The sequence below is a fragment of the Mesoplodon bidens genome (genome assembly GCF_964165515.1).
Source record: "Mesoplodon bidens genome assembly, chromosome: 11".
Taxonomy (NCBI): Eukaryota; Metazoa; Chordata; class Mammalia; order Artiodactyla; family Ziphiidae; genus Mesoplodon; species Mesoplodon bidens.
Genome location: NC_138167.1, coordinates 102,334,146 through 102,357,020, shown reverse-complemented (window position 1 = coordinate 102,357,020; position 22,875 = coordinate 102,334,146). Strand labels below are relative to the sequence as shown.

The 22,875-nt window shown below is 39.2% G+C and overlaps 1 protein-coding gene across 1 annotated transcript in view; it reads left to right on the top strand.

Moving 5' to 3' along the window:
• Window positions 1–22,875, top strand: part of TRHDE (thyrotropin releasing hormone degrading enzyme) — a gene marked incomplete at its 5' end in the record, with an annotated part of 390,730 nt that overhangs the window by 125,613 nt on the left and 242,242 nt on the right. The window contains one exon of the mRNA XM_081249500.1: window positions 9,138–9,264. Within this exon, the coding sequence (XP_081105626.1) occupies window positions 9,138–9,264 (127 nt within the window). The remainder of the gene's footprint in view (window positions 1–9,137; window positions 9,265–22,875) is intronic.

The following is a 22,875-nucleotide window of genomic DNA, read 5'->3' as shown; positions in this document are numbered from 1 at the left end:
GGCATGAAGATAGAAAAAAGTTATACTAGCTTCCTATTGCTGCTGTAATAAATTACCGGAAACTCAGTGACTTAATGCCATACAAGTTTATTCTCTTCCTATTCCAGAGGTTAGAAATCTAAAATGAGTTTTAACAGGGTTGAAATCAGGGTGTTGGCAGAGCTGGTTCCCTCTGGAGGCTCTAGAGGAGGATCTGGTCCTTGCCTTTCCAGCTCCTAGAGCTGCATGTCTTGCATTCAGTGATTTATGAGCTCTTTCTCCTTCTTTGCATCTTCAGATTTCTTTCTGCTTCTGTCATCCTGTTGCATTCTCCTTTTCTGTAGTCAAAATTCCTTCTGCCTCCCTCTTAGTGGAACATTTGTGATGACATTTAAGGCCCACCTGAATAATCCAGGATAATCTCCTCATGTCAAAATTCTTAATTTAATCACAATCAAAGTCCCTTTGATAACATTCACAAGTTCTAAGGATTGGGACATGATATCTTTGGGGGGTTAGGTCTGCCTCCTGCCCTTGTACCACCTGCTCCAGTCACGCCAGCTCCTTCCCCATCCCCCTTGGAGCCTCCTTTTTATGTTTATTGGCTCATGCATCTAGGTTCTGGCTCCTTGTTTCTGTCAGAGTTCTGTGTGTGTTTATTTTCCTTTTTCTTTGCAAAAAACCCAGTATCTTCCGAATTTTAAAGAAGACTAATATTCTTGGGCTTTTAGCTTCTTGTTTACAACATCCTTCCCTCTTTGTATCGATGTATTTTTCTTCTACATAGTGTCAAAATCACCTGCTCCCTTCTGCCCGGCTTGTTTTGTTTTATTGATTTGTATGAAGAACCCCCAAATCAAATTATATTCACATAGGCGAATTAATTCAGCTGTAATGGTGGAGAGTTTCGTGACAGCACATCATTGTTTTGCAGTTATTAAAGAAAGGGACTGATTTTTTTCAGTTAGGTGAAAGGAAAAGTAAATTTGTTACTGTTATTAGAGTGAAATTTGAAAGCCGTGAAATAATTTCTGTGTCTTCCAAAGTTCTTAATGTACTCTTTCAGTATGAACTTTTCTCAGAGAATAACTCTGGCAAGCCAGAAGGTTTATTTAACTTAACATACCAAACTACAAATGTCAAATCAGAGCAAATGTTATTCAAGTCTTTATTTAACAGGTGTGCTAGTGCTATAAATTTTTTTTTCCCTCTGCTGTATGGTGTAACTACACACTGTTTCACATAATTGTATAGCAACTACCACAATTCATTTTTAACACAACAAATAATTAAAACAGTCTAGAAGAAAGGCACTAGAGAAATTTAGTTTCACTGTCCTTTAAAATGACTCAGTGAGTATAGAAAAACTTCTTTTCAGATTCTTCATCTACATAATCAGAATTCCCTGCTGAACACCATACTGATTCTACAGGTATTTTGTAAAGATAAATAAGAAAATCTGTGAAGCATTTTAAATTATTAGAAGAAAGTCTCCAGAATTATTTAGTGTAAAATTTTGTAATATTTCTGACAACTGCATGTGTTTACTTATTTGCATTATATTACAATTGTATATGTATTTTTACTTTTCCTTTGAAATCTTTAATACAGTGAAAGTAGAACATTATACATAAGAATTTGAATAGTTGTTTACTTCTCTTTACTTCCATGGTTCTCTGTCCCTGTTCTGATGAATCACCATCTCTATGGAGAGAACTTCTTTGAAGAGCCATTGTAAATTTGGTCCACACTGATTTTCTCAATGATTAGACTTAGTTGCTGTATCTCCCCACTGGACTGCAAGCTTCTTGAGAGAAGAGACCATGTCTCTTTTGCTTACCTTTGGACAGTCAGCGCATGACCATTAATATATGCTCACTAAATAGTAGCTAACTAACTAAATATCCCATTGATGATGTCATTTAACTGTCTTTGATGTTCTAATTCTGAGTTGCACAGCTATCAGAGACAGTCAGTTTGAACTTATCTAAAGTTTCCTACCATTATGACTCCTTTCTAAAGAATATTCTGTCCTAATAATGGCATATATCTGACATCAGTGCCACCTCTCCTACCCCTAGCAGCACAGATGGCATTTCACAGATCATGGCACTTTCTCCTGACAAGTGTAGATGTGGTGTCAAGTTTCCTCCTGACATGTCCTCTAAGAAGCCACTCTCAGTTGTCAGAATAAGTTGAAACTTAATTGCCATCCCTGTTACTGTGAGAAAGTGAGATGACCAGTGGGATTGACGGTATCTGCCTTTAGTATTTTCCCCCTTCTATGATCAAAACACAGTTGACCCTTGAACAATAAGGGGGCTAGGGACACCGACCCCTTGCACAGTTGAGAATCCATGTATAACTTTGGACTCCCCAAAACTTAACTACTAAGAGCCTACTGTTGACCCAGAAGCCTTACTGGTAACAGTCAATTAACACATATTTGATATGTTATATGCATATCTACATATATTTTATGCATTCATGACATACCTTACCTTTTTAAAAGTTTTTTGATATTTCTAGACTATGTGGTTCATGTTTTTTTTTCAACTTGTTGCAATCTCCAAAAAATTTTCCAATGTACTTATTGAAAAAATTTCGGATATGAGTGGATCTGTGCAGTTCAAACCCATGTTGTTCAAGGATCGACTGGTCTTAAGATCCTATAAAAAGATAAAACAAACATACTTTAAATATAGAGCGTCCATGAAACTACAGAGTAAAGGCCACTGGGTCAAACAGAAGCCCCCTAGGAATACCTATTTTGGGCATTTAAGTTTTCTATGGGATCAAAAATATGTAGCTCCTAAACCTTAGCTCATTGCTGCTGTGTATTCCCACAGTGGTGGGGCCATAAGATCATTTTTTCCAAGGCCAGCTTCTTCTATTTCATATTGGCTGGCTACTATAGTTATGTCTGTCTGATCAGTACCAAGTTCGTGGACAGTTCAGGGAAATAAAAAGAGGAACACTCGATTAAAGGATGGAGAATGACGGCTGAGTAGTTGGTGTGTATTTTCAAGGGAAGCAAAAAATGTCAAGGAGTTCAACTGAGTGAAGATTAAAAACAAAAACTTTTCATTATTTTCTTTTCAAAATAAGTAGTGACTAGATGAGAACAATTTACGCAAATTGGTGATGCACCAGCCTCTCAGGGTTAATATGATATATAGATAATGATAAACTATTATCCCTGGAAGGAACTCTGAACTGAGACCCAGAGAAGTTAACAGACTTTCCCAAGTTGACAGTCGTTACTGAGAAAGCTGAGTGTCACATCCCTGTGTGCCAGTTCCTAGTATAATGTCCTTTCTACTGGACCTTAATGTGCAGTTTGGTTTATATTGGTCGTAGGAAGAAGCTACGCAGAGGGAGAGATAAAGCCTGGTTAGCAATTTACATTTTCAGAGCTGGGCTCTTATCGTGGAATGTCAGAAGAGCAAGTGAGCAGGTGTAATAAAATTATCTTTCATTGCTTTTGAGTGATAACTCTGTTTTTGAAGATTTAGTTTCTGTGTTATGATTAAGTAGAACCTAGTTGCTCTAAAAGAAGAAAACAACTGTGATTTTTTTTTCACAGTATAAAATAGATTATTGCACAGCCAACTCTTGATTAACAACAAAGGAATTATCCAGTTTGTGAAATATTTTGGACTTCCCCCACCCCCAACCCCATCCTTCAGCTGGTCTCGCTTGTTCCAACTGGGCACTGGAGTGAGACAGGTACCGATAAGGTGAATGATTGTTCATTACTAAGAATGTGACTACAGTTGTCTTTATTTGGTAACTAAAGGACTTGTTCAATAGAATGTTAGGACCAGTTGAATAAATCTCTCCATTTCTCTGCATCCCTCCTGCCATCTCTCCAGTCCAAACCACCGTCAACTTTCACTACAATAGTCTAACTTATTTCCTTTGTTTGAAATAAGTCTAACTTATTTTCCTTCGTCCCTCCTCATCTATCATCTATACTGCAGCTAGCGTCATCAATTAAAACTTAATTCTGATTCTGTCATTCTGTGGCTTAAAATCTGTGACTTGCCTATGCCTATAGGAGTGAATTAGTATTCTACCATCTGGTTTACAGGCCCTTCTTTAATTTGGTTTGAAGTTTCTCTTTACGTATCCAGTCTTACCTATCACTATGTATCTCTTCACTTTTCTAATTTTATTTCTCTTGGACGTCTTCACAAGCATCCCCCTATATCTCAGTTCACCTGGTATAGGTCACTGACGTAATCTTTCTGACATGCAAAAGTAACTTTATCATTTTCTGGCTTAATATCCCCCCATGAATTACCACCAGTATTATAATTAAGTCCTACTATTTACTGTTGCCTTTAAAATCACTTATCATTTGGTTAACATTGTTGCCTTAGCACAGTGACACATTTGTATTGTTAGAACTAATAGATAAAAATCTTTGCCCTCATGCAACTTACATTCTTAGGAAAAAGGCAGTCAGAAGCAAAATGAATAAGTAAAGCATATCTTTTGTTAAATGGTGATAAATGTATGGGAAACAATAAAGCAAGGAAGGAGAATAGAGAGTCCTGGGGTGGGAGGGAGGACAGCTCAGAAAGCAAAGATATTTGGAAAAGTATATCTAAAGGAAGAGAGGGCATGAGCCGTGGAGATATCTAGGGGAAAACTCAAAGCCTTGATGAGAGAATCTCTCTGGCATGTTTGAGGAATGCCAAGGAAGCTAGTGTATAATTGGTGTAAGGTTAGTGTGGAGCAAAATGGTAGGAAATGAGACAGAGAAGTAAAGGGGATTAGGTTTTTATAGGGATTTGGGAGCCCTTGTAAAAACTTGGACTTTTACTCTAAATGACATGGGAAGCCACTAGAGGACAAAAAGAAGAGTGGTATGATTTGATATGTATTTATTTTATTTTTGGCTGTGTTGGTTCTTCATTGCTGGGCGCGGGCTTTCTCTAGTTGTGGTGAGCGGGGGCTACTCTTCGTTGCGGTACGTGGGCTTCTCATTGCGGTGGCTTCTCTTGTTGCGGAGCACGGGCTCTAGGCACGGGGGCTTCGGTGGTTGTGGTGCACGGGCTCAGTAGTTGTGGCTCGCGGGCTCTAGAGAGCAGGCTTTGTAGTTGTGGCGCACGGGCTTAGTTGCTCTGCGGCATGTGGGATCTTCCTGGACCAAGGCTCAAACCCGTGTCACCTGCATTGGCAGGCAGATTCTTAACCACTGCGCCACCTGGGAAGTCCCTGATGTTTATTTTAATTGGAACTTTGTTGTTGTTGTTGTGTAGAGAAGAGGCTGAATGGAGTAGGGGATGAGGCATCAGTAGGAAATTAGAGCACTCATCCAGGCAAGAAATGAAGGAAGCTTGGACCAGGATGGTGGTGGTGGGGTTGTAAGAAGTGATTGGATTCTAGGTATATTTTTAAGGTAGATCCAAAAGGATTTGATGACCAATTGAACCTGGGAGTGTGAGAGAAAGAGGGAAAACAAGGATGGTTTTGAGGTATTGGGCTTGGGCAGCTGGATGGAAAGGCTTCAGGAGGAGCAGGTGTGTACGTGTGTGAGTGTGTGTGTGTGAGACAGAGAGAGAGATTGGGTATTTGGATTTTAGACGTGTTAATTTTGAGAAGCTTATTAGATATCCAAGTGGAGATGTCCAGTGGGCAGTTGGAAGTCTGGAATTATGGGGTAGGTCTTCAGCATCTAAATAATATTTATAACCATGGGACTCGATGTTGTCTTTAAGGGACTGAGTGTAGACCAAGAAGTGATGTCTATGGATTAAAATCTGAGATTCTCCAACATTAAGAAGTGAGAGGGATGAGGGAGAGGATGAGGATGAATCAGCCAGGAGGCTGAGAAGGAGTGGTCAACCAGATAGAAGGAAAGTAAGATAGAAGCCAAGTGAAGAAAGTGTTTGAAAGAGGGGAAATGATCAACTGTGTCAAATGCTGCTGATAGGTTAAGCATGTTGAAGACTGGGAGCTGACGGTTGGATGGTTGGATTTGGCATCCTGGGGCCATAAGTGGTGCTGATAAGAGCAGTTTTGGTGGAGTAGTGGGGATGAAAGCCTTGTTGCGGTGACTTCAAGAGAGACCAGAAACAGGGAGTATAAATGGGCAACCACCCTACTTATACCTATTGTCTCCGGGTGTTAAGTGCTCCTGTTCATTTTGAAAGTATTCTAGTTTGCATGTTAACTTACATGTTAATTCTAACTATATAGGAGACTCTTTCAAGGACCGTTGCTGGAGGAACTGTGGTCAACAAAGATTTTTCTTAAGCATAGTAAACGATACAGAGTATGTGTTTGCTGATGAAAAGGATCCAGTATGGAAGCATAAATTGGTGATACGGGAGATAAAGGGGAGAATTTTGAGAATAATGTCTTCGGAAAGGCAGGAGGGGTAGAGTTTGGAGGGTTTGGCCGCGGGTAGGAGCTCAGTCCTTTGTAACGGGAGTTCATTCCATTGTACTACAGGAGTCCATTGTAATGGGAGGGAAGGCAAAATGCAGTTACATTTCTCACGTTGTATTTTGCTGTTGATTTATTTGTTTGTGTCTCCACATATTGCGAGCTTCTTAAGAGCAGTAAGAGTAAATGTTTTGTTTACTTTCTGGCCGGAATTTTTATTGTTCTATTTCTACCCTCTAGTACAATGCCTGGCACACAGCAGGCGTGCAATAAATGTCTAAACGAGTAAATGAAGACTGTACTAATCATGTGTACATTTTATCTTCTCACTCAGATTGGATCATTTCCATCAAATCTTGACAACCAGATTGATTTAATTGTGCTTCTCTTGTCTGGGCCTACAGGTAGAGCTGATTGACAGGAATGGCTGTGTTTCTACTAAAATTAATGATGCTCCTTGGGAGTAAAATCAGTGACCTTTTGCTGCATTATTTTGCAGTGGTCCATAAGGTTTTAACATGAATTTACTATTTACTTCACCTTGAACCTTCTGAAAACTATCTGTTCTCCTCAGTATCCACTTGGCACTCATGGCTTACCATTCATATGGCATGCATCATTATCTGTTATTATTATCTAATTTACCTTTATTAATGGGAAGTTCTTTGAGAATGAGGATTACATTTTCATTGCTTTTTGTTCCCAATAATACTTTGTACCATCTGTGGTTAGAGAATATGTCTTCTTCATCACTTAAAAATGCTTAGTCCAGGCCCTGGTGCAAAGCAGATGCCAAATAAATATTTGTTGAATGAGTGAATGCAGGAATGAATGATTCTTGTCTGTGGTGTATGCTACTGGTGCACAGGCCAGATCTCCTTTCCTGTTTGGTGTGCTTATCACCCAGCTCTCACTCTTTTGCTTCTAACAGTTCACACCTGACCTCTTCTCCCAAGGACTCTCCTTGGACCACAGGAGCTGCATCATCCAGATCCTTCAAGAACAAGTGCCTGGGATTTTATGGCTTCTCCTGGGTAACCAGTATCCAATGACTGAGATGCAGGAATATGGAAGCTCTCTTACCTCAAGGCAGCACAAACTCACCAGTGAAATTTACACTCTAGAGCTCCCTGTGGGATCAGGCCAAGGCCAGGACTTCACTTGAAATTACACCCTTGCTTGGCTTTTTATGCTGCCTTATATTGTTTTCCTTGCTCCCTTGTAGGCTTCTCCTTGAGAACACACTCATACTTTCCTTAGGGTCTGCTTTTTGGGAACTTAAGGCATTGCATGTTTGTAAGCAGTTGACGTCAGGGGTAGGGGGTCCTAACCACTGTCTCTCTGAGAGTGGTAGTTTCTGCAGTTGCAGGTTGTGTCTCCTGACAGTTTTTGGTTTTATAGTCCTGCCAACCAAAACTGTAGGCAACTGTGAACTACATTTCGTTTGGTTGTCAGATGGGAAGTCGTTTTACAATTTCAGTAAATAATTGTTATTGAATTCAGTAAACATCTTATTGAATTACAGGTCTTTCTAACAAGGTCAGAATGTGTTTTCCTTGACTTTTTGCTCTTTTTGATTATACACATCTCTGTTGTCTTTCTTTAAGCAAGAATAATTAAAGAGTTAATTATATTATCGGTTTTTATATGATTGAATACAGCTCTCCTTTGTCTTCCTGTTGAATATAAAGATACATTTCTACACACCAAGTAAACCATTTACTTTTTTAGTGATTTGCAAAGAACGGAAACTCCGTTATCTGTAAAATGGGATTGGAAGTAATGTGTTTTAGAACTGAAAAGCACTTTAGCAACCAGCTGGTGGCTAACACCTTCATTTTATAAATGAGAACACTTGAGACCCAAAGAGGTTAAGTACCTCCCGGGCTCTCCGCTGCTCCACAAAATACATATTTCTTATTCACAGAATTGATATGAGGATTAGGGACCACATCTGTGAAACACAGATTTAGCCTTTGGAAAGAAAGATACCAGATAGCTTTATGAAAGCTTTAAGAAAACTAATCTCATTTTAACCTTTTCTGTACAATTGTCAGTTTTTTTCAGTTTTTATGTTATTTGCCTCAGGCTCCTTTTTGGCCAAGGACTAGATAATATACAATGCTTGATTTGAAAATCAATATTAAGTATCCAGATTGTGTTAGAAATATGACTTACTTCAGCTGGTTTTGAAGCCAGGAACGGTTGCAGACAGCCTTCCAAAATGGCAATCATTTATGTACATGAAAAGTTTTCTATCCTACTTTGCATATTGGGAATAAGGACAATTGGATAGTTGCTTCCAAAGAAAAGAAGAAGCATAAATTATTTTTTTGTTCAGCCTGGTAATACTTCCAAAGCTTGTTGCAATGGAACTTTAACAAACCATGAATTTTCTCTCCTGCCAAGCCACCATATCCCGCCTGCTTTCAGCATAGTCAGGACACCGTTATACTAATCCACCGTACCTTCCTATCTCTAGCAAGCACATGTAAGTGATAACTTTGAATATTTATTTTGTTGCAATATAAATCTTCTCTATGTCAACTTTTAAAGCTGGGAAACTGTGACTTGCTCAACTTGGTTACTTTAATTGTTTAAGTTTGGTTCTTTCAGCCACAGCATGCTTTGATATATGAACAAGAATGCTGCTTAATATTCGTCGTATTCAAAGCGATTTGTATAGGCTCATATATGCAGGGAAGATAAAATTGAAGGATCAAAAGGCTAAAGTAACTTTTCTATATATTTTTAATTAGGTACGCTTATATGCAAGACCTGATGCTATCAGAAGAGGATCCGGGGACTATGCTCTCCATATAACAAAGAGATTAATAGAATTTTATGAAGACTACTTTAAAGTGCCCTATTCCTTGCCAAAACTAGGTAAGAATTTTCCTGGTTATTTTATTGTAAGGGCTTCTTGAAGGTGGAATTTCTTCTTCATGCATTTATTTGAGACATCCAGAAACATGAACATTCTAAGGGTTATATTTTTAGAGAAGATGAGCACAGAACACAGTTTCTTCTGAAGAGGTAACATAAAATTCAGTGTTTTTAAGTCTTGCCAAAAAGTGCTCATAGGAATTAAGAAAGGCATTATGTGAGTTTAAGATTCCAGAAGATAACCCAAATAGCTAATTTGTGGAGTAAGCACTACAGAGGGGTGCTTGCCAACATCTTGTTTACTCTTCACAACTGCTCTGTGGGTAGGTACTGTTAGAACATTTTGCACATAAGGGAATTGAGACCTGGGAGTCTTTCATTTACTCAGACAGCCAGTAAGAAAAGGAGTTGGGATTTCAAGCTAGGGCTTGATGACTCCCAGAACTATACAATATTTTACACTAAGAAGCCACTCATTGATCAGTTTCTGTTTCCTAATTCTCACATGTCAGCCCTGAATGTATGAGCCATCCATTAGATTATTTTTGTTCAGTCATATTTTGAGTACACAGTTACAGTAAATAGAATAAAAACAAGAGAGGAGGAAAATTGCAATGATGGAGACTGTGTTCACCATGAATATGTTTACATTTCATTCTTTTACAAAGTGAGTAGGTTCAATAATTATTTGTTGAATGAGTACATGAATGAATTTTGGTATCCTAATTTGCACGAAGCTGCTGCTTTTACGGGGAGTGAACTGTGATGCTCCAGGAAGTTAGAAAGGGTATATCTATACCCATTAGAAATGCTGAAGCTATTTTTTCTCCTCAGAAAACCTGTTTGGAAATATTAATATCACAACCGTTTGTTCTTCCCCCCTCCTCCCCCATCCATTTTCCTTCGCAGGAGTGTTGTTAATCAGCATCCACATAAAAGTTATCACTCATTGACAAAAATAAAGTGCTTTTACCTGGTCAAAAGTATTAGCGTTTGAACCGCAGGTTCTTGTCTCTGGACATGGGCCTATTTCACTAAAGTACCTGCCTGCTGTGTAGCTTTATTGGTCTTATAATCAGTGATTCAGAAAGTAGATAGAATAGTTGATATTGTTATCAGTGGGTGTAGCATACAGTTTTAGTGAGTGATATTACAAAATTCTGAGGTCTTTTGAAACGTGTGCTCTTAGAATCCCTAAGATTTTCTTTCAAATTTCTAAACAGAATTTTATTTCAAATAGGATCTATGTTTTATTTTGTTTTGTTCTTCCTTCTTTATTTTCCCCTCTATATCAACTTCCCTATTAGAATCTGTTACACTGAAATCTCCCTGGTAGGCACCCAAGGCAGAAAGGAAGACCTGACTTCATTTGCATGGCGGTGACACTGTTCTCTACACCAGGTAAAACAGGATGGGAACTTCCCAGCTTGACCCTAATGTAAAATTCACGAGTGCTTATGTTGCACGTTCAGCAAGAGAAATAAAATGTGAATCTTTGTCCCCTTCAGACCAGTAATTAGTAGAGGAACTCAATTTATAACTTCAGGGGGTTCCATGTAACTGTCAGCTTGCAGCAGGAAGCATTTCTGTTCCTCTCTTTCACTCACAATTGAACTATGCAGTCTTTCATCTGTAGAAAAGAGCTTTGTTCACTGTTACTATTACTTGTTAAGCTACCTTATGGTGTATATAATTGAATGATTTGACTAATCCCAGCACACTCCGTTTTATGTATCTAGTGGAGTTGCCACATCCCCTGCACTTTGTAAAATTTCTCTTGAAGTTCTACTTGTTTAATATACCTTTAAATATTTAGAGCTGTATGTTAATGGATTTATAAATATACTTTCTAAATGCTCCCTACATAAAAATTCCGAAGCACAGAAGCATTTTGACAAATCCTTACTTTCTACTATACATAACAAATTATATTTTAAATGAATTCTATGGACATTAACTCAGTCTTTGTAAATGATGAATGTAGATGTATCCTGGGTATCAGCTGTATCTGCCTTGACTTTTTAGATCTAAGATGGTTTCCAAGGCACCTATTCTTCCCTCCCTCCCCCCTCCCTCCCTCCTTCCTTCTTCCTTCCCTCTTTCCTTCCTTCCTTCCTTCCTTCCTTCCTTCCCTCATTTATTTAATAACCATTTATTGAGTACCTCACATATGCACTTTTCTATGTCATTGGGAGGCAGCTGCAAATAAAAGAAGGCAAAAATCGCTTCCCACCTGGGGCTTAACATTCTATTAGGTAGAGCCAGACATTTAAGCAATTAGTGATACATATAGCATGTCAGATGGAGATAAGTGCCATTAAAAATAAAGCTAGAATGGAGGATAGGAAGTGTGCGGAGCACATGGGGCATGGGGAAAAGGATGGATGTTTTAAATGGGTGAACATGGAAAGCTTTATTGGGAAGCTGACTTTGGGGCAAAGAACTTAAGGGAGTGAAGGAGTAAGTCAAGTGGATATCATGGGACGCGGACTCTAGGCAGAGGGAACACAGTGCCCAGACTTTGAGATGGGAACTTTGTTCACGTATTTGAGGAACAGCAAAGAGGCAAGTAGGACTGGAGCAGAGTGAGCAAAGGGGTGAGAAATAGGAGATGAGGTCAAGGAGTAGTGGGTAGGTGACAGATCCTGTAGAGCCAGCAGGCTGTGGTAAGCACTTTGGTTTTTTTATTGTTGTTGTTGTTTTGTTTGTTTGTTTGTTTTTTCGGTACGTGAGCCTCTCACCGCTGTGGCCTCTCCCATTGCAGAGCACAGGCTCTGGACGCACAGGCTCAGCAGCCATGGCTCACGGGCCCAGCCGCTCCGCGGCATGTGGGATCCTCCCGGACCGGGGCACGAACCTGCGTCCCCTGCATTGGCAGGCGGACTCTCAACCACTGCACCACCAGGGAAGCCCTGTTTGTTTGGTTTTTTTTTGGGGGGGGGGTGGTACGATGGAGATCTATTGGTCAGTTTTGAGCAGAGGTATTACATAATCTGGCTTCTGTTATAAAAGGGTCACTCTTGTCAGTAGGTTGAATACACTGTAGGGCCATGGTTCTCCACTGAGGGGTGATTCTGTCCCTCAGAGGCACTTGGTAATATCTGGAGGCATTTTGTTTTTCACAACTCAAGGGGGACTGGTGGAGTGTGTACTATTGCCAGGGATGCTGCTAAACATCCTGCAATGCACATGACAGCCTCCTACAGCAAAGAGTTATCTAGCGCAAGATATTAATAATGCTGAGATTGAGAGATCCTATTGTAGGGGAAAGGGCAGAGGCATGAAAACCAGTTAAGAGGCTACGGTAAAATTCAGGGAAAATTTGATATTGCTTGGACTAGGATATTAAGTGTGAGGTAGTCAGAAGTGGTCTAATTCTAGGCATATATTGAAAGTAGAGGCAGCAAATTTGCTGATGAACCGGATGTGAGATTTGGGGGAAAGAGACGTACCATGAGTGATTCCGAGGTTTTGCGCCTAAGAACTAGAAGGATGGAATTGCCATTTACTGAGAGAGAAGGATTGTGGAAAGAGATCATTTTAAAGACTGATACGGGGCTTCCCTTGTGGCTCAGTGGTTGGGAGTCCGCCTGCCGATGCAGGGGACACGGGTTCGTGCCCCGGTCCGGGAAGATCCCACATGCCGCGGAGCGGCTGGGCCTGTGAGCCATGGCCACTGAGCCTGCGCGTCCGTAACCTGTGCTCCGCAACGGGAGAGGCCACAACAGTGCGAGGCCCGCGTACCGCAAAAAAAAAAAAAAAAAAAGACTGATACATCTATTAAACATTTAGGTGGCAATTTGATGTCTGTAAGAAACTCAAGTAGACAGTTCAATTGACAAATATGGAGTTTGGCTGAGTAATCCAGCTAGAGATATACATTTGCTGGCATTTTATGATGTATAAAGCTATGAGGCTGGATGGGATCACCAAGGCTGTGAGAGCAGGTAGAAAAGAGAATAGGTGGGACTTCCCTGGTGGCGCAGTGGTTAAGAATCCACCTGCCAATGCAGGGGACACAGGTTTGATCCCTGGTCCAGGAAGATCCCACACGTCGCAGAGCAACTAAGCCCATGTGCCACAACTACTGAGCCTGCGCTCTAGAGCCCGTGAGCCACAACTACTGAAACCTGTGCACCTAGAGCCCGTGCTCCACAGCAAGAGAAGCCACCACAGTGACCGCAATGAAGAGTAGTCCCTGCTCGCCGCAACTAGAGAAAGCCCGCGCGCAGCAATGAAGACTGAATGCAGACAAAAAAAAAAAAAAAAAGAGAATAGGAACCGTTTAGCAGTTAGAGAGATTAGGAGCTGGTAAAGGCTACTGAGAAGAAGCAAGTGATTAAGGCACTGAAGAAATAGGTATATTAGACGTTCTGGGCATTTGGTGAAGAAAGTATTTCACAGAAAAGCAGATGATACATTGTGGTAAGTCGAGATGGATGAGGACTGAGAATTGACCATTCACTGAGGCTCCACCGTGTGACCTGGGCAAGAGCAGTTTCAGGTCAAAAACCTGATGGGTGTGTTCACGAGCAAATGGGGTGGATGCTGCAGCTAGAGACAGTGAGTACAGATCACAGATCAGCATTTTTGAAAATTCCCCATGGGGAGGGTTCTGGAAATAGAGGGAAGGAGAAATATGTGTGTTCTAAAAATGCTCACTTCTTGAGAACTGTTTCTGTGGACAGATCACATCCTTACCTCACAGGTTGTCCCTGTCCCAGATGTCAAGGGAGTTGTGGAACTTGCCTCTTTTTTTTTTACTTGCATTAGAAAACCCCAAACAGACCTCCACCAGTTGGTCTGACTCTACTGGTGCTTTGCGGGGATGTGCGCATATGTAAATGTCAGGGCATTACATTGCAAAAACCCCAAACAAACCCTTAAAATGTAATATTGAATCCTTCTTTTCTTAAAAATCACTTTGCTGTTCTGTCATAAACTCAGCAATATCTGCTCTCTTTCCCAATTTTTTTTTTCATTTCTAATGCTGAATAGTCTTAACTTTCTCTGCCATTGTATCATCTTATGCTAGCTCAGCTCTAAGGATTTGAGTTTCCGCTCCAAGTAGTTTATCAGAGTAGTTCCCTAAGAGGAATTCTGATGCTTGCAGCTGGGACAGTATTGATTCTCCTTGTTGCATAAGGATATTCCTTTAACATTTTAAAGCCCAAATAGGCAGGAGGGTATGCTGTGTAAGGATTTGTTTTTAAATCTCTCCATTAGGTAATTAAAACTATTAGTAGGAGGTTTGTAGAGATTTTCTCTTTCTTGTTGTTAAGTTGTAATGTGAGGTATAGAATCTACTTGATACAGTACAGCAAGCCTTTCTAAAGCTCTGTGCCCTATTTTCATGAGAACTCTCTGAGGCATGGAGGTTTACTTTAAAAGAAGGTTGTTATTGACTTATAATTAACTTATCTTTCCTCTTATCCCCAAAACTTACTGACCACAACTACAAAAACAAATGGATTTGTGTTTACTAAATGTGGGCCACTCTTAAGGGCTTTCTACATTCTAACCCATTTAATCTTTATTACAGCATTTTGAGGTAGTGGCTGTTATGTTCTCATTTTCCGGGTGACGAAATTTCGGCACTAAGTGACTAAGTAATGTACTCAGATCACACAGCAGGAATTAGTGGATTTATAATTCAAACCCAGGCTCTCTGGCTCCAGATTCTTGGGATTCTGATGAAACAGATTCCAGAAACTTTGAGAATTCAGAGATTAAAATATGGGTCACCTTAATAAACTAGGTAATCTGATTGCTAGAGGAATAATGTAATAACTATTTTTGTTAATTTCATATTGATGTTAAAAAGTAATATATGGTCCTTATAGAAAATTTGTTAAAAAAATAAATAAGCACGTCTTATAACTCATAATCTCATCAATCAGAAGATATATTAGAGTATTTTAAATGTTTTTTCATGATAGTTTTTATTTTAATAAGTCAATTAGGTGGCAGATAAAGTGACTCAGATTTGTATTGGAATATTTTGCTATTCATCCTATTTAGATTTCAGTTAATTATAATCGTTTTCAGTTTTCTTTTGCTGCTACTTTGTAAATCAATACGTTTCATAAAGGAGTTTGCTTGATTGCTTCTTTTCAGGACACCATGCTTTTATGAAGAATTTGTTACTTCCTTGGCACAGTGCTGTAATTGTAGAGGGAGCACAGGTATTTTGTAACAAGAATTTATGACTTCAAGGAGGTTGTGATTTCATTAAGGAGAGAATATGATATTTACAGGAATTAATGGATTAGGGACTCACACTATATAGAATATAATCAAGCTCCAAAATTTTGTGGGGCAAAAATGTAGAACCATATAGTTAAGAATGTGGGCTCATTGCACAATGCTGTAGGCATGAAAGGGACATAAAAAGAAGCCTTATCTTTACTGAAGTCCTGAAAAAAGAAACAAATTTAATCAGAGGTGGAAAAGAAAGGGGAGAAATGATTTTGAGAATTGTGTGGTGGGGAAAGCCATGGATACCTTAGGCTCTACGTATCATGTTGATGGAGTCTATCTATTTTTCTATAATGGAATAAATAAGCTATGGGATAAATTGCCCTATTGAAGTTCATGAATAAGAGAGGCTAGCTTGAATGACTGAGTTTTGTTTAAGCTAAAACAGATCCATTTCTTTATTGTGGTGATGATGATGGAGGTGATGATGATGATGATGATGTTGATGGTGATGATGATGATTTGCTATTTGCAAGTAGTAAAGCTTTGGAGTTTTCTCTTTCATAAAATATTTGTATTGACTGCTATACATTTCACTCTCTGTGGTTATGTATCTTTTTTCTTTAAGTAATGAGTATATTTGTTGTTTTTAATTTGAGGTGATAATCATATAATACTATTCTCATTTTAATTATACATCTCATACTTGAGTTATTATTTGAGGCTTAATTTTTTTAAATGATGACTTTTCTTACCTTCCTTTTGATTAGGTAAATTTTGAGTACTATATATATGTTTTGTTGATAGCCTCAAGTTAACACTGCTTTTTATTTTTTTTAATTTTATTTATTTTTTAAAATTTATTTATTTATTTTTGGCTGTGTTGGGTCTTCGTTTCTGTGCGAGGGCTTTCTCTAGTTGCGGCGAGCGGGGTCACTCTTCATCGCGGTGCGCGGGCCTCTCACTGTCGCGGCCTCCTCTTGTTGCGGAGCACAGGCTCCAGACGCGCAGGCTCAGTAGCTGTGGCGCACGGGCTTAGTTGCTCCGCGGCATGTGGGATCTTCCCAGACCAGGGCTCGAACCTGTGTCCCCTGCATCCCCTGCATCGGCAGGCGGACTCTCAACCACTGCGCCACCAGGGAATCCCAGCACTGCTTTTTAAAATAAAATATCGGTCTTCCCTGGTGGCGCAGTGGTTGAGAGTCCGCCTGCCGATGCAGGGGACACGGGTTCGTGCCCCAGTCCGGGAAGATCCCACATGCCGCGGAGCGGCTGGGCCCGTGAACCGTGGCCACTGAGCCTGCGCGTCCGGAGCCTGTGCTCCGCAACGGGAGAGGCCACAACAGTGAGAGGCCCGTGTACCGCAAAAAAAATAAATAAATAAATAATAATAATAAAATAAAATCTCTAGAAGCTCTTTATATAGTCTGGTCTAATTATGTATAATGTCTGTTCACTCCCAAGATGCTTCCTTCAACCAGAATCCCTAAAAATATTTGAATATACACTGGACCTATTTAATGATGTGGTTTCTTGGTGGAGACTAACATAAGGATCTCTGTAGGTTAACATTACTAGTGCATTTCTTAGGAAATCAGATGAGGCAGTTCTTTGCTTTCTAGTTTACCAGGTACTTTAGAGAAATAAGTTTCTTCAAATGACTATCCTTTTCCCCCTCTTTGGAATCAAATAACTATAGTCTCCCAATTTTATGACAGTAATTTATTTCTGAAAAACCCTTCATGTGGTGATTTTCTTATCAACCCAACAGTTATCATGTCTTTCAATGGAAAATATTTTTTATATGTTCCTAACCTTCACTCTGATAACCATTTGTGCTGAAACACCACCAAACCCTTTTAAAACAGACACAGTTACTTCAATATTTAAGAAGTATTTTGACACAATTTAGCAAGGCATTTCCCCCTGCATTAATTATTCTATAATATGGCCATTTAACTGTTCTTGTTAAGCTGTTTTGCAGCTATTACTATACGCTTCCAAGATTGTACTAGCAAACAAAACATATATATGATGCTCAATGTTTATAATATTCAGTTACTAATACAAAAAAAAATCAATGAAAACAGTGCCTTTTAGTGGGAATGATGCATAAGATTATTACTACTATAAACTAGCAAACCACAAGTACACTGGCTGGAGAGTTTTATGCAACACAATCCAGCTATAGAACTGAATTAACTAATTAATTCAACAGCATTTATTGAGTAGTAACTATGTATATTGTACTCAGCAACAGTGGCCTCTTCCACGAGAAGCTTGCAGTCTAGTTAAAGAGAAGTTTTTTATTATGTAGCTAGTTTTTGCCAATGTTGTTACTTGTTCAGTTTGTTCACTGCCCTCCTCCCTCCTTCTCTGGTTTTAAGAATTTCAGAGCTTCACAGCTTTGGATTTGCTCCTAAGTATATTTTCACTAATTTAATCAGGGTTTTGTGAAATATTGTTTATCCTGAAAATGAATGCAACTTTAGAAAGTGCTTAACTTAATCAGGGCTTATTTATAGATGCCTCCAAGGCACTGTTTTACATATTCCAACAGAGGTATTTGGCCCTTACAGCTTTACCATTAAGCTAGGGAACAACTACTTTCAACATTTTCCTATGTAGTCATTGCACGAGTCTTGTGCCATATGCTCTGCTCTCTTTCCTATTAATGTGGGTCGAGTGGTGTTGGTCCAGTAATGGACACCTCCTCCTCTTGTGCACCTGATCCCATCCTCTCTCATCTGCTCAAGGACATCCCTTTAGCAATTCTCTCTTCTCTTTCCTGGATCTTCAATTCTCCATCTTTGTTGGGTCTTTCCCCATCAGCATTAAAAACATAGTGCTATTTCTCTCAGCCTAACCACACACATGCACACTGACTGCAGCTACTATACCATTCTCTCCTTTATTTTACAGCTAAACTGCTTGAAAGTGTTGTCTGTCTCCACTGACTCCAGTTTCTTGCTTTCCCTTGTCTCTTGAGTGCACTCTACATCAGGCTTTTGCCCCCAACACTATACTAGAACTGCTCTTGTTGAGTTCAGTAATGCTCTACATTGCTAAATCCAATGGCCAATTCTCAGTCTTCATCTTGAGCTGTCAACAGCATCTGACACAGTTGTTCTCTCCAAATCCTTGACACACATTTTTCACTTGTCTTTCAAGGCAACACATTTTCCTGTTTCGGGGGTTTGTTTTTCTTTACTGGACATTCTTTCCAAGTCCAGTTTTTCCTCCTCTTCCCCTCTCTAGCTGCTTAATACTGGAATGCCCCAGGACTCCGGTTTTGCATCTCTTCTCTTTGATACCTATGTGGTGCCCTCATCCAGCCTCATGGCTTAAATGCCATCTGCTGATGCTGGATTGCCAAATTTACATCTCCAGCCTGGTTCTTACTCCTCAGCTCCAAACTTCTACATTCTACTGACTATTTGATAGCTACATTTGGATGCCTAATGAATATCTCAAATTAACATGTTCATATTTAGCTTCCGATATTAAACCACTATCTTGCTCCTTCCATAGTTTTCCCCATCTCAGTAAACGAGAGCTTCATCCCTTCAAAAGTTGTTCAGGTAAAAATAATCCTTAGACTTGTAGTGTTTTTCTCTCATGTTACTCATCTGAATCATCAACAAATCCCTTTGGTTCCACATGCTGAATGTACTTGGAGTCTGATCACTTCTCCGCATTTCCAAAGCTACTACTCTCATTCTTGCCTGGGTGAAGAGTTCAACCTCACTGAAATGTGAAGTTAAAGTGGTATGAGCACGTGAGATACTTGAATTTACTGAGTTCTTGGGAAGGATATTGGACTTACCTGGTGATGTTGCACTCCTGCTCAAATGTTCCAGTGGCTTCCCATTAATAATAGAGTAGAATCCAGAATTCTTCTTTGGCCTGCAAGACCCTTGAGGATCTGGCCACTTGCTGCTACTCCAACTTTACCTCCTACTTCTCTCCTTCTCACTCTCTCTGTTTCAGCTCCAGTGCCATCCTTGTTTTTTCTCCAACATACCAAGCATGTGCCAGCCTTGGGTCTTTGCATTCATTCTTCCCTCAGCCCAGAACACTTTTCCTTCAGATATGTGCATGACTGAAATATCACCTTTTCCAGTGAGGTCTTCTTTGATCCCCCTACTTAAATTGCAGCCTTGCCAATCACTTCCCATCTCTCTTCCCTGATTTACTTTTCTCCATAGCACTTTCTATTATCTTCCTTAATATGTATTTTATTTATGTTTTATTTTATTTATTATCTGTCTCTAAGCTACCCTCCTCCTTTGCCAAATGTGAATGTTCTATGAGAACAGACATTTTTTGTCTGTTTGTCTTCTGCTCTATTCTCTCTGCCTAGAACAGTGCTTGGCCCAAGGTAGGTAATCAATAAATTATAGTTGAATGAATGAGTAATCTCTGTCTTCTTCCTCTTTTAACTATCTTTACCACACTAGAAAGGGGAAAAAGGCAAAGCTTTGGCTACTTGGTGAATGAAATAAAATATGATTTATTTTTAACAGAATAAACAAAGAAATAATGGTGATGTTCATTTAAACTACCAAGGAAACTCTTTTTTTGGTAAATACAAGTGAAAGAGGTGAAAGTTGAATTAGTTATAGTTGCAGCCACTTTCCGATTAGAATTTATGTAAAGGAAATATTTGGTGAAAAATGGGTGAGTTGATACCAAGAAGAAGTATTCAGCTTTTGGTTTATTATCTTGGCGACTCTAGACTGAGGCTATTAAGAGGCCATACTTTGTACCTGGGATAATTTTGCAATCTGAAAATGAAATAAGTATCTAGCTGTCTATGAGCTCTTGTTGTTCTTTGAAATGAAAACAACATTTACTCATGGATTTGATAACGTTGTTAAATACCTGTTATATACTAGATACTGTTCTATTAGATACTGAAGAATCTGCAGGTAACCAAAGAGACAACAATCCCCATCCTCACTGGGCTTATATTTTAATAGGGCAGAGAGGCAAACAATAAAATAAGTATGTAATGTTAGAAAGTGATAAGTACTCTAGAGAAAATAAAGCAGAGAAGCAAGTGTCAGAAATATTGGTGGGGGGAGGGGTTGAAGTTTTAAACAGGTTGGATGGTCAGGGAATGCCTTGCTGAAAATGGTGACATTTGATTCAAAATCTGAAAGAGTGTGGGAACTCTAAGGAAGAGGATATCTGACTTGTTGAAGGACCAGTGTGCCTGATGCAGAGTGAATGAGACAGAGTGGGGTGAGATGAAGCCTGAGAAGTAACTGTGCCAAGTGGTGAAGGATCTTGTTGGTTAGCCATTGAATGACATTCACTTTTATTTTGAGCAAAGGCATTGCTCTAGTGTCTTGGGCTGCCATAACAAAATCCATAGACTGGGTGGCTTTAACCACAGAATTTTATTTTCTCACAGTTCTGGAGGCTGGAACTCTGAGATCAGAGTGCCAGTATGGTTGAGTTCTGGTGAGAGCTCTCTTCCTGGTTTGCAGATGTCCACCTTCTTGGCATGTTTTCATGGCATGGCAGAGGGAGACAAAGCAAGCTCTCTGGTGCTCATTCTTATGAGAATACTAATCTCATCATGAGAGCCCTATTCTTTTGACCCCTTCTAAACCTGAATACCTGCTTCTTAAGGTCCCATCTCCAGATACCATCACAGTGGGAGTTAGGGCTTCAACGAATGAACTTTGGGAGATATAATTCAGTCCATATCAGGACTTACATTTTTAAGGGATCGCATTGGCTGTTTCATGGAACAGGTTGTTGGGGGAAGGGGAGTCAAACCCAAAGCAGAGAGAAGCTACTATATTAATCCAAGAAATTAATACTGTATCGGACCAGAGTCATAGCAGTGGAGGTGGTGAGAAATGGGCAGATTCTGAGTATTTTGAAGGGAGGATCAACAGAGTTTACTACTTTACAATAGGACTTCAAATGAAGGTTTGATGTCAGTTTCAACTGCAGTTTAGAAAATTGTGACAAGTTTGAAAAACTATGAGGTTTCTTTTCTCCCCCCTGTGGCTTACTTTTTCTGTGTAGCTACAATGAAAGGGAACAATGTTTTTATGCCTCCTTCTCTTTTTCTTGGTCATTTGAAATTAACATAGCAAGATAAATAATTTGTATTTTCTGTGTTTTCTAGATGGAGCAGCTGTATTTAGAACAAAATTGTGGTGGTAATAATCCTCTTCAGAGAGTGAGTTACTTCCTTCACTGGCCATTGGTCAATCTGGAATTAATTATAGCCAAATTGTTAGCCAAAGCCCTAGAGAAAGGGAGGACCATTTTCTTAAAGTCGAGGCTGGGGATTACTCCTGACAGAAGCACTGCCAATCAGGCAGTTTGAAAAGAAAGGTGACTGTTGCCTTAAACTTGAGAGCTAAAACAGCTTATATTGAGATCAGAAGGTTTTTCCAAATAGCTTCATTTCAAGAAACTGAGACTGAGGGATAGTTATGTAAAGTAAGGTTAAGTATCTAAAAGTCAATTAAGGCAAAATGCTCTTAGGAGAGAAAGAGTCAAAATACATTTTTTTTCTTTTTTTTTGTTCCAATATGATTGTGATAGTGTTCCTTACCCAATTCAGAACTTTTCAGATGTTTCCACTGTAAAGATTTGCCATGATTACTTATTGATTATCATTTCTAAGGTTTAGGAATTCTAAGTGGTAATCGTAATCAGGGCATCCCTTTGCCTTCGGCATTAAAGTCTTTTGATCTTATCAGATAATAAAGGGTAATAAACATCCTTGCTGTAAACCATAGAATATCTACTTATAATTTTGTAAGATGAGAAGCAGATGTGCTATTGTAAACTGGGTGAGGTGTACGTATTTTGTTCACTCCCTTGTCAAATATAGGAGACAGATCCTCAGCAAACCATATAAAATTCAACTTGGATGGATATTGGGAGATTATTACAAAGTAAAAAGAATGTTAGAAAAATAATTCTAGCTAATGTAGAAGTGATATAATCATTTGAATGAAGTATTATCACTGATTCACTTTGTTATACAGCAGAAGCTAACACACCATTGTAAAGACATTATACTCCAATAAAGATGTTTAAAAAAAAAAGCTGAAAAAAATGCCATTCTCATTAAAAAAAAAATCAGCTATTTTTAAAAGTTTTAACATTATGACTTTATCTACCATGACACTGGGGGATCTAGGATTGAGACTAAAACTTTTTGAGAGATTTCAAATGTAAAATGGACTCCTGGTCCATCTTTTAGTCTCAAAATTTTTCATTCCTGTGTCTTTGAGAATTTTGATGCTGCTGCTTACGGACTTTGAAATGTAAAACAGACTGAAGTGTAAAACAAACTTTAGTAAGGGAGGTTGCAATATACAAGCAGAGCAAATCCAATATGGTAGTTGTAAGTGAAGCCTTTAGGGCGCTTAAGCT